General features: G+C 47.4%; 1 protein-coding gene across 2 annotated transcripts in view; it reads right to left on the minus strand.

Moving 5' to 3' along the window:
- Nup210 (nucleoporin 210) overlaps window positions 1-15,352 on the minus strand; it is a 105,256-nt gene that overhangs the window by 82,779 nt on the left and 7,125 nt on the right. For both annotated transcript variants that reach the window (NM_018815.2, XM_006506400.4), the window contains exons 2-3: window positions 5,418-5,554; window positions 2,721-2,852 (exon numbers count right to left, since the gene is read on the minus strand). In NM_018815.2, coding sequence (NP_061285.2) covers window positions 2,721-2,852; window positions 5,418-5,554 — 269 coding nt within the window. The remainder of the gene's footprint in view (window positions 1-2,720; window positions 2,853-5,417; window positions 5,555-15,352) is intronic.

A 15,352-nucleotide genomic window follows, 5' to 3' on the forward strand; every position in this document is an offset into this window, starting at 1 on the left:
CTTCATCTGTGCTTACTCGAGAGAACCTGAAACACATTTACACAGAAATTCTGCAAAGTGAAAACCCAAAATTCCATCAGCTGAAGGCTGGAGACATAGCTGTTTGTCCACACAGTGGAGTGCTGCTGATAATAAGAACAACAACCCGCTGTCACATGGTATTGAAACACAGGAACTGGAAGCACCAGTGGAGTGGGAGTGAAAGGTGACAGTCAGAAGACTGTGGCTGTGCCGTATAGCCACACTTTCAGGAAAAGTCCAGAGCAAGAAAGGCAGACAGAAAGCTGGCTGTGGCCAGGGTGGGCATCAGGGCTGGGCGATAGTCAGCCGGCAGTAAGCATCCACAGGTGGGTTTCCTTCTACACTGGTGAGAAGGTTCTAAAATTAGACAGTGATGCAACCATGATGGCACTATTTTGTGAATTAAACCAAAACCCACTTTCAAAAAGGTAAATTAGGTCTGGAAGGAGGGCTGAGTGGTTAAGAGCACTCGCTGTTCTTGCAGAGGAGCAAGTTTTGTTCCCATCCCCTACATGGAGGCTGTAACTCCAGTTTCAGGTGACCAGAAGTCCACTTCTGGACTCTGTGGGTACTCTACACATGTGTTGTACATACATGCATGCAAACACTCATATATGCACATAAAATAAATAAATCTAAAAAAACAAAAAACAAAAAGAAAAAAACAAGGTGAATCAATGCATATAAATCTCAGAAGAAAAAAATCTTTAAATACCTTCAAGCAGAAACAGAGCGGGGGTTAGCAAACTATAATTCCTAGAGTAAGTGTGGCCCTCCTGCTTTTATAAATAAAGTTTATCAGGACGCTTCCACTCATTGCTGCATCACCTGTGGCTTCTTGGAACAAGAAGGTCCCCAGTGAAAAGACGTGACAGAGACATACACCCAGAGACTCTTGGTCACATTCACTATGCAGCCCATCACAGAACAAGATGGCCTACTTCTGATCCAAAGCAGGACTCCCAGAGCCAGATTACAGCTCAGACTCTGGCTCAGCTACAAGGCAACTACACACCTGCCCCACCCACCCCAGTGTACACCCATGGCTGGTAAACCCAAAACCCTCACTACTCACCCTGCGCACCCACTCAGCTGTCCTCAGGGTCTTCTCCCCAGCTCTACTGTCCCCCATGCTTTATAAACAGTCATGACCTGAAGACGTTTGGGACTGGAGGTGATTCTGCTCTTGTAGTTTTCAGATCTGGGGGTGTGTACATAGACTCTTCCAAGTGTCTCAAAACGCCCAAGACTGAACACATTGCAGATTCTGTATTTTCTGACTCGGGCCGTTTATCCCATGCACACACCTTGTTTATTCACAGGGTGTATTCCTACACCCCAAGGTTCTGGGGCATGTATGCACTGAAGGCTCAGTTAACAGCCATGGTGCTGTTCTCCTGGGAAGTGGTATACTTTTCAGCAATTGGGGCCCAATAGAGAGAATGTGGAGGGCTTTTGGAGCCGCTTCTAGAAACCTGGCAGGTATTTGACACTGGGCCAGGATACAGAAGTAGGCCTCAGGCACGAATATGACTTTGGGCTAGGACTCAGAAGTAGGCTCAAGATGGATACAACTGAGGAATGTGTGTTCTCTGTATCTTGATGGGTCTTGTTAATACCCTGAATACAGTAATCTATGCTTTATTTATTACTTAACTACTTTGCTTATGACTTAGAACTGTCCGTATCCTTTGTATGTACCTAGAATGATATAAAAGCAGGCTGGAAAAAAAAAATAAACCTACTTCAGCCTCAGAACTGGCTGGGGTCATGGTACAGTGTTATCCAATTGTCTCTTTTCCCTTTTAATCCTCCCTCCCTCCCTAGGGAACCTGTCAACTGACTGAGCTGGCTTAGTCGGGAGAAGTTACATCAACAGGGACAAGGGATTGAAGGGGATCATCTGGAGCCCACTGCTTCCACCTCTTGGTTTCCTGGCTGCTAGAAGGTGAGCAGTCTCCTGTGACAAAAGTGCCCACCATGATGTTCTGCCAAGCCATGGGCCTAAAGACCTGGGCTGGAACCTCTAAAAATACACATCGAAATAAGAATGTCTCGTTCTTAACTTGTTGATCTCAGGTGTTGGTCACAACTATAACAAGCTGAACAACAAACTCCTCTTGCTGCTTCCAAAAAGTCAGCCTCCATCCCAGACAGTCTGCCTACCACCAGATAAGGCCACACACAAGAACACCACCCCAGAGCCAGTCACTATCCGTGCCAGTCAAGAAGTGACTCCCAATGCACTGAGCCAGCAGCCCACAGATGCCCTCATCTATACACCTGTTAGAGGTCTGGAGTGTTTAGGAAATCAAAACCAGCCTAGAAACAGAGCAGGGAGAAAGAAGGGTTCCTACTGCCCAGTATGGTCATTACCTCTGTGGGGCAGCTCTTCCAATTCCACTGACCAGATGTCAGCTCCTGGAGACATCTAACTTTGCATGGGCACTATACATACTCCCAGAGGCAGCTAAGACCTGTACATACCGGCCGGGCTGTCAAGCCTGTGAACATGAGGTGGGGTGAGGTTTTATGCCACCAGGGGACACAGTCACCTCAGAGATAACTTCTACCCCCTCCACTGATCCCCTGATGGCGACTCTCCCTTTCTGGCTGGAACAGCAGCTAGTCATGAGAAGACACAGCAACCGAACTATGGCCAAGATGGGAGCCTGCCGAAGAGCAGCGGGTGCAGTCACCTTCTGAGTCCAGAGCCTGGATCTTCAGCTCCAGTGGAGAGTCCTCAAGATAGAGCTCACGGGTGGTAGAGACAATCTGAATGCCGTGGATGAGATCAACGATGGCGTCACAGCGCAGCACCTGCCCTGTAGCTGCAGGGACAAAGAAGAACAGCACTGAGAATGGTGTCCACTCGCCATCCTACCTCCAGTGGCATTGACTACAGTAACTGAGAACCCAACACACCACAACAGGAGCCCAATTCACCCCAGGAGCAAACAGTATATTCTGGTAGCTAGCATAGCTACCCAGACAGGAAGACTGGCTTTCTCATCGTTTCTTTGTGAACCCACATTTAAAGCTGTGTGAGGAAAAATTCCTCCAGGAAAGTGCAGCAGTCCTTAGGCTGCAACCACAAAGGGAAGTGGCAAACACAATAGCTGACTGTGCCTCTCTCTCTCTGCTTGTGCACCAAGATCAGGACTCACACTAATGCTTGCCCCTCGTACTTGTTCTCTTGGTGTTTGTTCGGCTTTTCTGAAAATTTTTATTTACTTATGACTGTGTGGATGATGGGTGGGGAGGCTGCTTAGCACAGCACACATGTGGACACAGGGGACAGCAGGGGACAGTTCTGTGGAGCCAGCTCTCTCCGTCCTCCTTTACTTGAGTTCTAGGGATGGAACCCAAGTCTCTGGGTTTGTGCAGCCATTCCCTGGCCTCCCTGTTTTACTTACATCAACCTTCTATAAGACTACCCAGTATATCACAAGGGGAGTGCATGGATAGATGCACAGACCTTTTTTTTTTTTTAAAGATCTATTTATTTCATTTATGAGTACACTGTAGCTGTCTTCAGACACACCAGAAAAGGGTATCGGATACCATTACAGATGGTTGTGAGCCACCATATGGTTGCTGGGAATTGAACTCAGGACCTCTGGAAGAGCAAGCCGCCAGTGCTCTTTACCGATTAATCTCTCCAGCCTATACACAGACTTTCTACTTCCTCACAAATAAGACAGATAACAACATTACCTGGCGAACCCTCTAGAGTGAGGATAACCATTGTATAATACTAGTTATTCTGACCATTCTCCAGGCACTAGATAGAAACACTTGTTCTGTGTTAGCCCATGTATCAAAAGCCTTAAAAATTCTTATATTGCTGTGCTCAATAAGGTATTGGGTATATACCTATGGTCCCAGCTACTCAGGAGACTGAGGCGGTAGGACTGCTAGGGTCTAGTAGTTCAGGGGCAGACTGGACCTACCTCAAAACAAAAACTATGGGCTGGATAGAGGCCTGAGCCATTTGTAGCACAGCCTATTCTTCCTAAGGACACAACCATATCAGATGTCCCCCAACCACCTGCAACTCCAGCTCCAGGGGGATCCGAAGCCTCTCACGTCCACGAGTTCCAGCACTCCTATGCATACACCCACACACAAACACACGTCATACATATAATTAAAATACAATTTAAAAAGCAATAAAATGTATATGTTGTGACCCAGCAAAACTGGGCTTCTGTGGTAGGTAGGAAATAAATAAGCCCAAGCTGTGTGTGCATAAAACTAGCATTCCTAACACTGAACTGAAACCGAGCACTCTAACTGTTTAACATGAGGGAATGTCTGTGAGATCGCCTCCTGTTAAAAATAGTGCTCAGCAGGCTGGATACACGTCTTTGATCCTAGCACTTGGGAAGCAGAGATGGGTGGATCTCTATAAGTTCAAAGCCAGCCTGGTGTACTAATCTACACAAGGAATTCCAGGACAGCCAGGACTACAGTAAGATCCCCATCTTAAAAAAAAAGAAAAGGCATAGTGTTCAGCATTTAAAATATGGGGTTGAAGAGAAGACTTGGGTATGAGCTGTCTCACAACTACTTGTAAGTCCAGCTCCTGGGACCACACGACCTCTTCTGGCCTCCATGGCATACACACAGAACAGACATGTACACATAAATAAGATAAAGTATTTTTAAAGTAATAATTCCTAGCAGAGGCTGAGCATGTAGCTCAGTGATCCAGGACTTCCTTACACACATAAGGCCCTGGGTTCAACCTCTGCACTGCTGAAAAATACTAATAATAAACACAGTAAAATGGAAACCACCACATCACAGTGCAGGGAGCCTAACAGAAGGTCACATGCTCTCCAGGTTCAGTCGGGCTTCTGTATCTGGGGAATCACAAACGCACACTCTGGCAAGCACACACTCAGGAAACATCCTCTGTACTGGGCACTCACATCCTGCCATTACCCCTTAGGTCACACGGTCTGCTGATCTGCAGCGCTTTGCAACACATGAAGCATTGCGTGTTGTCTGAGATGATTGAGGAATACAGGAAACAGTTCTAAGCAAGCACTGCACCAGACCACTTGAGGGGCTGGTCCCAGGAGTACAGCATCCCAGGAGACCCTGGAACCAATCTACCATGGATCCTGAGGAAAACTGTACTCCACATCTACAATATAATGAATCAAATACAGGGAACAAAAAGACATGGTTTCCTATAGTAGGTCAGATTTTTTTCATTTTGATTTGACACCAGTTAAGAGCATCTAAGGTAACAAATACTAATTTATGAGTTTAGAAAGTCAGTCTCAGTGAGGAAAGACCAGAAAGGACGCTTCCTAGACCCCAGGTAGATGTCTCAAGGGAGCCTGTCTCACAACCCCACCAAGGATCCCCCATAAAACCCTTACTGATGTCTTCTGCAAAGATGATGCTGGTCAGGCGGGCTGGCTGGGTCAAGCGGGCCTGCACCACTGCCTTCTGGGAGCACTGCTGTTCACTGGAGCCCAACGGCTCTATGCTGGCTACCTCTGGCCGGGTGGATGACCTGCAGTAAAGAGAGGAAAGGTCATTCCCTGGAGCCATACTGCAGAGAAGAGAAGAGGCTTCTACCTGGGAGCCTGTTGGACTGAAACACAGAACAGAGGTGAGGGACCTCATACATCAACCCAAAAGAAAACAAAAGAAGGAAAGAAGCCAAACCAAGCCTTCCAGCACCAGAGCTCTGCAACCCAAGGGCTTGAGTCACGGTACACAGTGCTCCCCCTCCCCCCCCCCCCCCGCCCCGTCCCCGTCCCCGCCCCCCAGGCAAATCAAGCCAGACACTGAGCATCTGGACACAGCCTCTGTATTCAACAGTCACCTTCCAAGATTTCTCCATGGGACTACACAAGGCCTCCTCACCTCAGGGAGCAAGCCCAAGACTCCAGAGGACCCCTGAAACTATTGCAGCCTCTATCTATGCCTCCACACACACCTACAGTGAATTTTAGTTTACTCATTAGGCCCAGAAAGAAATTAAGAGTGGTAATATAATAAAATACAAGTTATAACAAGACCGTAATCAAAGTTATTTAAAAACCTATTGATTGAATAGTTTATTTCTGGAATTTTCTATGTAATATTTTCAACCTGTGAGTTACTGATGCAATTTTTCATCAGCAGGAAGAGGATTTATGCATGAGGAACAAATACTGGATCTGATCCAGGCTGGACTCAAGAGCACTCACCCAGATGTTATCCTTCATCCCCATATGGCTTCTACAGCACCTGGAGACCACAAAGTATAGTGATAACCGGTCCCTATGCACTCAGACTGGTCTCACAACCACAGGAAGGGGAGAGGCAGATAAGCCCAGCAACAGGTAAGTTGGACAGCTGGAAACATGCTGGGGAAGCCATCAGGTGTCACTGCCTCAGCTCCATAACACAGCACAGCAACAGTCCCAGCAACTCAGTCAAGGAGAACTGAGGACAAAAGTCAGCACCTACCAGATGCTAAGTGGGTATTCACTGTTACTGCAAGTCCCAAGTGGCCTCTGAATGAATGCCACCAAGATGGCAGGGTGATGGCAGAGACTTGTCCTGCCTGTCACACACACTGAGAGTTATCTATGCCGAGTGCCCAGTGCCCAGGGTAGGACAGCCATTGAGCAAAGTGCCTCAGCCTCACCTAGCCCAGTCTCCAACACAGCACAGACATGCTAGAGTCAGTCACAGCTAAAAGCCAGCCATGGTGGGTGGCCCTTGCCAATAATCTCAAAACTCAGGATCATCTGCAATTCAAGGTCTTCCTCAGCTACATAGCAAGTTTGAGGGCAACCTAGGTTACATAGTATGCTGTTCGACACAAAATAGTGGCACATAGCACACCTGAACAGACATCTCCAGACTTCCAGCCTCATGGCTAATGTCTTGCTAGAAGCCAGGTGGTCACAAGCAACATCTCCCATCACAACTGAGAACACTGAGACACAACATAGGTACCAACTAAGCTGCTGCAGGAAGTCTGAAATACTAAACCAACCTCAGCCACCAGTGAGGAGAGATGGAATTCTCAGGGAGAGGCATGTGTGCTTGGCTCGAGGCATCCCTCTGAGGATACAGCACTTCAGAAGCCAAGGGGGAAGAACAAAGTTGAGGAGGAGTCTCTCACTCTTTATGCAAGAGATGGACTTTATTCAGTAGTAGTTGAAGATATTTTTCAAGGTTAAGCTTCACACACACACACACACACACACACACACACACACACACACATGAGACACACAGAGAGACAGAAAAAGAGCTACAGAGAGAGAGAGAGTGTGTGGCTAGAAAATTAACATCCATCAAAGGAGACTATGGAAACAGGACAAATAACTGCCCTGTAGGACACTAGCTTGGATCAGTAAATTGGAAGAGGACCTTCCTGGAAACTCTGGTAAAGCCCAAACAGTCTAGGATGTCATGGGTAGTCACGTTCTGCTGTGAATGTCCTAGTAACGCAGCTATGACTTGAGGAACCATTAGAAGAGACAGTGTAGGGGAAGAGTGATGTGGTGGGTTGCTCTGATGCTGTTTGTATTTTTTTTGTTGTTGTTGTTGTTTTTCAAGACAGGGTTTCTCTGTATAGCCCTGGCTGTCCTGGAACTCACTTTGTAGACCAGGCTGGCCTTGAACTCAGAAATCCACCTGCCTCTGCCTCCTGAGTGCTGGGATTAAAGGCACGCCCTGCTGCAGTGTTTGTATTCTAATGTTAATACTGGTTCCTCAGGAGGGGCTGTTCCCAAGGAGCAGACCCTCACTACTCAGAAGATGCCATGTGAGTCTTCTCCCCATTTTAATTGGTCAGTAAAAGACCTGGGATGGGCAGTGGTGGGGAAAGGTGAAACTGGAGGCTCAAGAGGGGGTAGCAGGTAGAGGGAGAAGGAGAGAACAGAGGATGAAGGAGGAAGAAGAGGAAGAGGAGGAGGAAGTCCTAATAGACCAGAACCACGTGGCTAGAAGAAACTGCAAATAGCAAGGGGTTTTATAGCTGGAGAATAAGTTAGTATAGTACTAGATCTGCCCAATCTAGGCATATGGTTTATAATTAAAATATCTGGACAAACTTATTAGGGCTGGAAATTAGGGATGAGTGTGAGGAGTACAGGTTTTTCCGGGCAGTGACATTGTCTATGTGATAGCTATAGATTGTGTGCTGGATGTCCCCCAAAGGCCCATATGCTACAGGCTTGGTCATAGGCATTCAGTGCTACTGGGAGGATGTACAATCTCTAGTGGGAGAGCATTAGGTCGCTAGGGTGAGCTCTTGAAAAGGGTATTGAGACTTGGGCCTCTCTTTCCTTATTTCCTATCAAGAAGGGGCATTTCCTCTACTGAAAGTTCTAATCATAATGTAAGATGTTACTGAGAGTCAATTCTCTTATCTTGGGTTCTTGCCTCCTCACCAATAACAGGGTGGGCAGACAAAGATAGCACTCATCACACAGGAGTAAAAAGTTGAATGGGAACACAGATCCTCAAACAGGAAATCAGAAACTGAGACCATTGGTGGCCCAGGATGCTAACCAACAAGTTAGAAATATGGCAGCCCTGTGTGCTGGGGTACCCGTCAGCAAGTGCTGTAGCTCAAAAGCTCCCACTGGGTGGGTAAGGCTTTGGGGTACCAAGTTCCTGGCAGAGAGAGTGGGTCACTGACAAGAGAGGCAGGTACAACAGTTCTCCCATCTCTGGCAGGCTCTGAAGGCTAGAGTTGGTTCCCTGGCTTGCAGCTATAGACATGTCTCAAAGGCTAAGGCAGAAACAGTGGGAGCAAGTTCATCTGTCTGTCTGTCTGTCTGCCTTCTGTCTGACAGTCTGACTGTCTGACTGTCTAGAGAAGACTTAATCCAGCTGGAAGCCTGCCTATGGCTGGGAACTGGACTCTGAGGTATTTAGGCTTCTTCCTCTGAAGATAGCAGAAACAACTAAGACCAGGCTGGAAGCAAGACTGGGGAAAACATGGCTTGTCTCCTAGTTACAGAAAGCCTAGTGGACTCTAATTGACTGTGTATGCAAATGAGTTATAAAAAAAGAACCAATCAGGAGAAACCTGTCAAACTTGAGAAGGCAAAGAAAAAGTCCACCAGGTCTGCCCACGTGGGTGGTGTCATGTTTCATGTTCTACAGAAGAAATGGAAACCAGTTCACATGGCTTTCTGCTCAGTGCACCCCCATGCCCAGGTTAAATCAACTGCTATCCTCAGGGCACCTCCCCAATTGTTCAGAACCAGTAGACAGCAGACAGCAGTGTGCTTAGCCTCAAGGAACATATGGAAAGTCTCATAGTCTGAAAATGACACACCTGTGTTTCCTGGGAACCTTAGGTCAGCACAATAAACAGCGGGGCTGAGGATCAGGCAGTATGGCCTGTCTCACTGTTGATATCTGCAGAAAGGTAAAGGTGCTACAGGGAACTGCCACTCACCTGCCATATGAACCACCATCTCCTCATTTAATAGGAACAAAGTCTAGCTGCAAAGGACTAGGGAAGATCAGACAGAACAAGACGCAAAGCTCTTACCCAGCTGAGGGGGGATCCTGAACACAGGCCAGCAGGCCTACTGCTGTTGGGGTACATGGAGCTCCAACACAGAGCTTTCCAACCATCTTTTGGAGGCACAAGGATCCTCCCCTCTCCCACCAGGTCTGACAGCTCTTCTGTGATTAGCTCTATGCTCACCCCATTTGTGTGTCTACATTCGGCCAATCAGAGACCATCCTGCTCCAGCATGTCCTCTATAGATATACAGAGTCAACCCAGGAAGAGCTGAGTACCTTCAGGATCTGCTGGAGATGAACTTGATAACTTGATAGAGACTGGAGCCCCAGCACTTGAGATTCCTACCTCCAGCAGGGGGCTCACTCAAGCCAAGTTCTGGGCTTTGACAGGGCAACTGCAGGTACAGGAACTCTACATCCAGTCTGTAGACATCAAAACTGCCCACCTCTACAAAGACTCTACTCTCTACTACTCTAGAAGTCTGTGAGAGCTGTGACACCAGACCTGCAGACCTGCCCTGATAGGGACCAATACTGACTGTCATCCAAAGACCTTTGAGCTTTGAGTTGCAGCACTTCTCAAAGCCAGTGGCTGGCATCCCAAAGCTAACATGTTTACACCCTGTAGTGGCTGGAATAAGACAGCCCCCAGAGGCTCATATATTTAAATGTTTGGCCATCAGGGAGTGGCACTATTTAGGATTAGAAGGTGTGGCCTTGTTGGATTAGACGTGGTGTTGTTGGAGGAAGTGTGTCACTGGAGGTGGGCTTTGAGGTCTCAAAAGTGCAAGCCAGGCCCATTAGCTCTCTCTTCCTTCTGCCTGTAGACTTGGATGTAGAATTCTCAGCTCCAGGTCCAGCTCCATATCTGCCTATGTGCTATCCACTGTGGTGGTAATGGATTAGACCTCTGAAACCGTAAGCAAGACCCAATTAAATGCTTTCCTTATAAGAAATAGATATCATGGTGGTGGTGTCTCTTCAGAGCAATGGTACGTTGACTGAGGCACACACATTTCATTCAAATCCCCTATGGCACTATGTTTTAAGTTGTTTTACCCTGTCTAAGGCTATCGGTCCTGAACTGATGATACAGTACCTCTGGTTTGCACACTAGCTATCTATCCACTGATTCTCAGAAGGGGAGGAAGAACCTAGTTGGGGGCTGGGAACAGGACAAGGTCAGTAGAGACTACCTCACTTCAATGTTTATAGGACTCTTAACCTTAAGAGAAAGGAATTGCAGGTCAGTATGCTTCCCTGAACCTTGATTCTGGTTCTGCCTCCTCCTCCAGGCCTCCCCAACAGAGCAGACACAGACACTGACACCCCCAGATCCACAGGCAGGTTCAGGCAGGAGCCTCAACCATCTGAAGTCAGATCTCAGCTTATAAGCCCCTCTCTCCCACAACTCTCCCATCTTTATCCCTTTGCAAATGCCTTTGCACATCACATGTCCTTGTTAGGAGCCCATCCCTCCCGCTCTCACAGCTAAGGCAGAGGGCAACACCTCCTTCCTCTCAGTTCCCCCTGTGACACTGGTCCTCCTGGAATCTTTAATGCTCAGCCATTCTCTGAGTCCATGAGGAGTAGTCAGCCTTTAAAACAATGACAAATCCCTATTTTAAAAAGCAACATATAAGGAGGGGAGGTACTTCGGCCTATGGTTTCAGGAGTTCCAGCCTAGTATTAGTTGGTTCTCTTGGCATCAGAGTGTGGAAACGGAGAAGCTGCTCACAAGAGGAGACAGTGTAACTAGAGACCGACCAACCCTTCAAGGACACATTTCCAAAGACAATTTCTTTTCTCTAAGCCCCACCTTCTAAAGGTTCTGCTGACCCTACGCCTGAAGCACACGGGCCCTGAGGGACACTGAAGATCCAAATCATGTGAGTTTTGCTGGATCACCTATGATGTTGAGAAGAGTTCAGCACACACATGAGCCTCTGCCTTTGTGTAGCTCCTGCTTCCATAAGGAGGTGAGCAGGAAACGCAGAAGGGAGAAAGGAGGACTTAGGGCTGGGGGGAACATGGACCAGGAAGGGGAAGCCTGTAACTTCCAGTAGGCTAGCTGGATGGATGAGGTGTGGCTGAGGAATTCTGTACTCTTGACAAAAGCTAGGTCTGCCATCAGTGACAATTAGTGTCCTCCTTCCTTTTGCTGCTAACATTACACTGAGGTTTTGTTTTGTTTTAGTATCAAGCCAACTTTGCATTCCTGGGTTTCACCCTCTTGCTCCCTGACATTTCTCTGGATTTAACTCTCTCTCACACTGTGGTGAGGGGTTTTGTGTTAGGGTCTGTGGGCAGCTGGTATACTGTACACTCCTGAACCGAGTTAGGGAATGTCTGCTGCCCTTTCCTATTTGGGGTCTAAGCACTACAATCTGTCTGCCTCCTCAAGGATTCACAGGACACTCAAGTGAGAAATTTTCTTAACACCAAAGTTTTTAAGTATAAAGCAAATTGGAATAACTCTATGGAGTGAACCAGAAAGCCTTGGGTGCTGCACAGCTTTCCAAGTGTATTCAGAATCAGTCCCAACGTTGGTCAAGTGAGAGCTCACATCTGCAGATACTGGGTTCAGTGCCTGTCACACAGCCAGGCCACCTTCTCACAGGCTCCTGCCATGTTCCTTCCAAAGTCTCCTGGTGACAACAGCTTCAAAGGCATCCTCTCCCCACCAACAATCCAGTAGACAGGCATAGAAAAGGCACTCACATCTGACTTGTCACTCAGGAAGGGGATGCCCTCGACCTCCATCTACCTCTTTCTGTAACAGCACCTAACTCCCCTGGGTGGGCCTGCCTAGGATGATGTCAATATGTCCCTCCAGCTCCCACATTGAAATCCTAGCTCCCCAGACAGCAGTACTGGGGAGTGATTAGGCTATGGGCACAGAGCCTTGAGAAAGGGCTCAGTGCCACTTAAAGAGGCCTCTCAGAGCTGCCTGGTCCACCACCACCACCACCACCACCACCACCACCACCACCACAGACACACCCAAGAACACAACACGAAACTGTTAGTATGCAAGTGGGACACAGCCTCACAACACAGCCACTCAGACAACATCTGTGACTTCCTCCAGCACTAAGGGAAGACATTCTCATTATTTCAAGGCACTTTTTTTCATCTATGGGTTTGTAACAGCAGCCGGAAGAGACAGAGCCTTTATCCTCTCTCAGTCTAGGAGACTCCAGAGAACACTGAGGACACTGACAAACACACTACTGGCCAACAAAAGCCTTGTGCACCCAGGTCACAGAGATGGGCTTGGACTGTCATATGTGCCTCAGGCAGATCCAATTAGAACAGGTGTTGTGGCTTATGTCCACACAGACTGGAATGAGGGTGGGGGTGGGGGTGAGGGTTGGTTGCCATAGTATCTTGCTACCCTAAGAGTGAGCCAAGGAACACCACAGCCAAAACCTAAGAACAAGGAGCATATCCTAGTGACCATGCATTCATTTCTAACTCCAACATAGAAACCGGAAACAAATCTTGCCAAAATTACATACATCCCTTCATTGTTTTGCAAACATTTTGGCTTGCATTTCCTGTCACACACAGCATCTCAAGGCTGGGGAGGTGAATACTCCAGGCTGAGCTCTTTATGGTTCACAGTAATGTTTCCTACAGACCCAGTACTGTAATAAACACACCACAGTAATGTTCATTGTTATACGATAATTCTGTTCTGTGTTAAATAGTAAAGTGTGATGAGTACAGCTGTGTCCCCAATAGTCATATTAGAACCCCAGGTGACAGATCAGGAAACTGCCACATGTCACCATATGCCTAGAAAACAATGGCTTCAACACAGCTTAGACCAGGAAGCAATGACATAATCCTGCTACTCTGTAGTGGGTACAACATTAAAAAACTATGCTAAGGACTTCCCGGAACCTGCAGAAGATGGCATCAGTGAGCATGTGACTAAATGTACCCTTTTAAATATATTTCTTAAAGTTGACTGATTTATTCTTTTAAACTTGTTGAGGGAGGGGCCAAGCAAGCCAGGCACCAGCTGAAGAGCCCAATTCCACTTCACACCCCAGAGACACTCTGCTGGGAGGCTCCAGGTCTCAGGCACCTCAACTTAAGTGGCTATAACCATCCCTCTAGGTAGAGCAGGTTTTAGGGATTATAAAAAAATAGCTCCTTAGGATTAAGTGAAGATTAATATTTAAAGGGATTAGAAGACAAACTAGCTTTACCATTCTGGTTCCTACTGGGCTTTAGCAGGTCCTGCAGTTTCTAACCACCAAGAGCAGCTGCCTGGACTCCAGGGCTTTCTCATGACCTTTCCCACAGCTGTGGTTTGGCCCTTAAATGTCTCCAGAAGGCCTTATCCTGAACACTTAGTCACTGAAAGATACAAGAACCCTGAAGAAGTTACCCCTAGTCCTCTGGAAGTCAGGGCATTAGAGCACACTATTGACTGATATATAGGGGCCCCAGCCCCTTTCTCCCTCCCATTTTGCTTCTACAAGAAGTGAACTGACCTTGGCCCACCACCCACTCCCACCATGATGTCCTGCCTCACCACAGGTCCAAACGATTGTAGACTGGTTTCCCCATTACATTCCTTATCTTAGTCACTTTCTAATAGCATTGGACACCCAACACACCCACCTTAGGGACCTCACCACCTGATTCAGCAACAGTCACATCCAACACCATTTTTATCTTTCTATTCTTTATTTTCTGTGCGTATCTTGACTGCTTGTATGTCTGAGCATGGAATGGGGGTGGGGGTGGGGGTTGTGGGGGGGAAGCGGGGGGGGGGGACTGTGAGCCACCATAATGGGTGCTTAAAATTAACACCTAGTCCTCTGGAAGAGCAGTCAGTACTCTTAACTGCTGAAGTATCTTCCAATTTTTTTTTCTTTAAATTAATTCACCTTTACTGGAAAGGAAACCTTATACACCAGGGCACACAGACACTCTGTTGGGCTTGCCAGGAAACCAGACGCAAAAAAAAAAAAACAACAAAAAAAAAACCCCTCTGAACCTGGGGTCAGTGCTTCTCACAGAAGCTCTCGGAAGCAGCCAAACACTTAGAAAGGAGGAGGCTATGAAGGGGACAGTCACTTAGGAAGTAAAACTTTTGGTTAATATTTTTAAAAAGAAAGAAAGAGAAGAAAGCTGGAGGGCGGTTGTCAGGGGCAGTGTAGGAGGAAGTGGGGAGTTAGTGTTTAACGGCTAAGGGGTTTCAGTTTTAGAAGGCAGAGTTCTGAGATGGATGTCAGGGTGCGCTGATGCCCTGAACTGAGCAAACGGTTAGGAGGCAACGTTCTGGGTTACACAGTTCTTGTTTTAAAATAGGAGAGGGGCTGAAGAGACAGCTCAGCCAGTGAGCGCTTGCAGAGGACCCAGGCTCAGTTCTGAGCACGCACACCGTGGCTCACGACTGCTCTTAGGTCTAGCTCCAGGGGACTCGACACCCTTTTCTGACCTCTACAGACACTAGGCAAATACACACAGGTAAAGACTCATAAGCATATATTATAAAGTAAATAAGGTCTCAACAATCAAGAGTGAATTCTGAGATGGCGGGTTTATGTTTTTGTAGAACAGTGCTTCCCCAGATCCTGCCAGGTCCTGAGTTCTCTTCCAGCACCAGTAAATAAATAAATAATAGGGGAGACTGCGCTCGAAAGGGTGACACTTTCTCCTCACCATGGCTGCATGAGACCCACTGGCATACAGAATGTTCCAACTCTCTGGGTGCCACGGCCTTTAAGAGAGCTGTCCCCTTTTCAGAATATAAGCCAGGACCTGGGCAGGAGTAAGAGGAACAGAGACTCAGGGAGGT

This window comes from Mus musculus, chromosome 6, assembly GCF_000001635.26.
Source record: "Mus musculus strain C57BL/6J chromosome 6, GRCm38.p6 C57BL/6J".
In the NCBI taxonomy this organism is placed as follows: domain Eukaryota; kingdom Metazoa; phylum Chordata; class Mammalia; order Rodentia; family Muridae; genus Mus; species Mus musculus.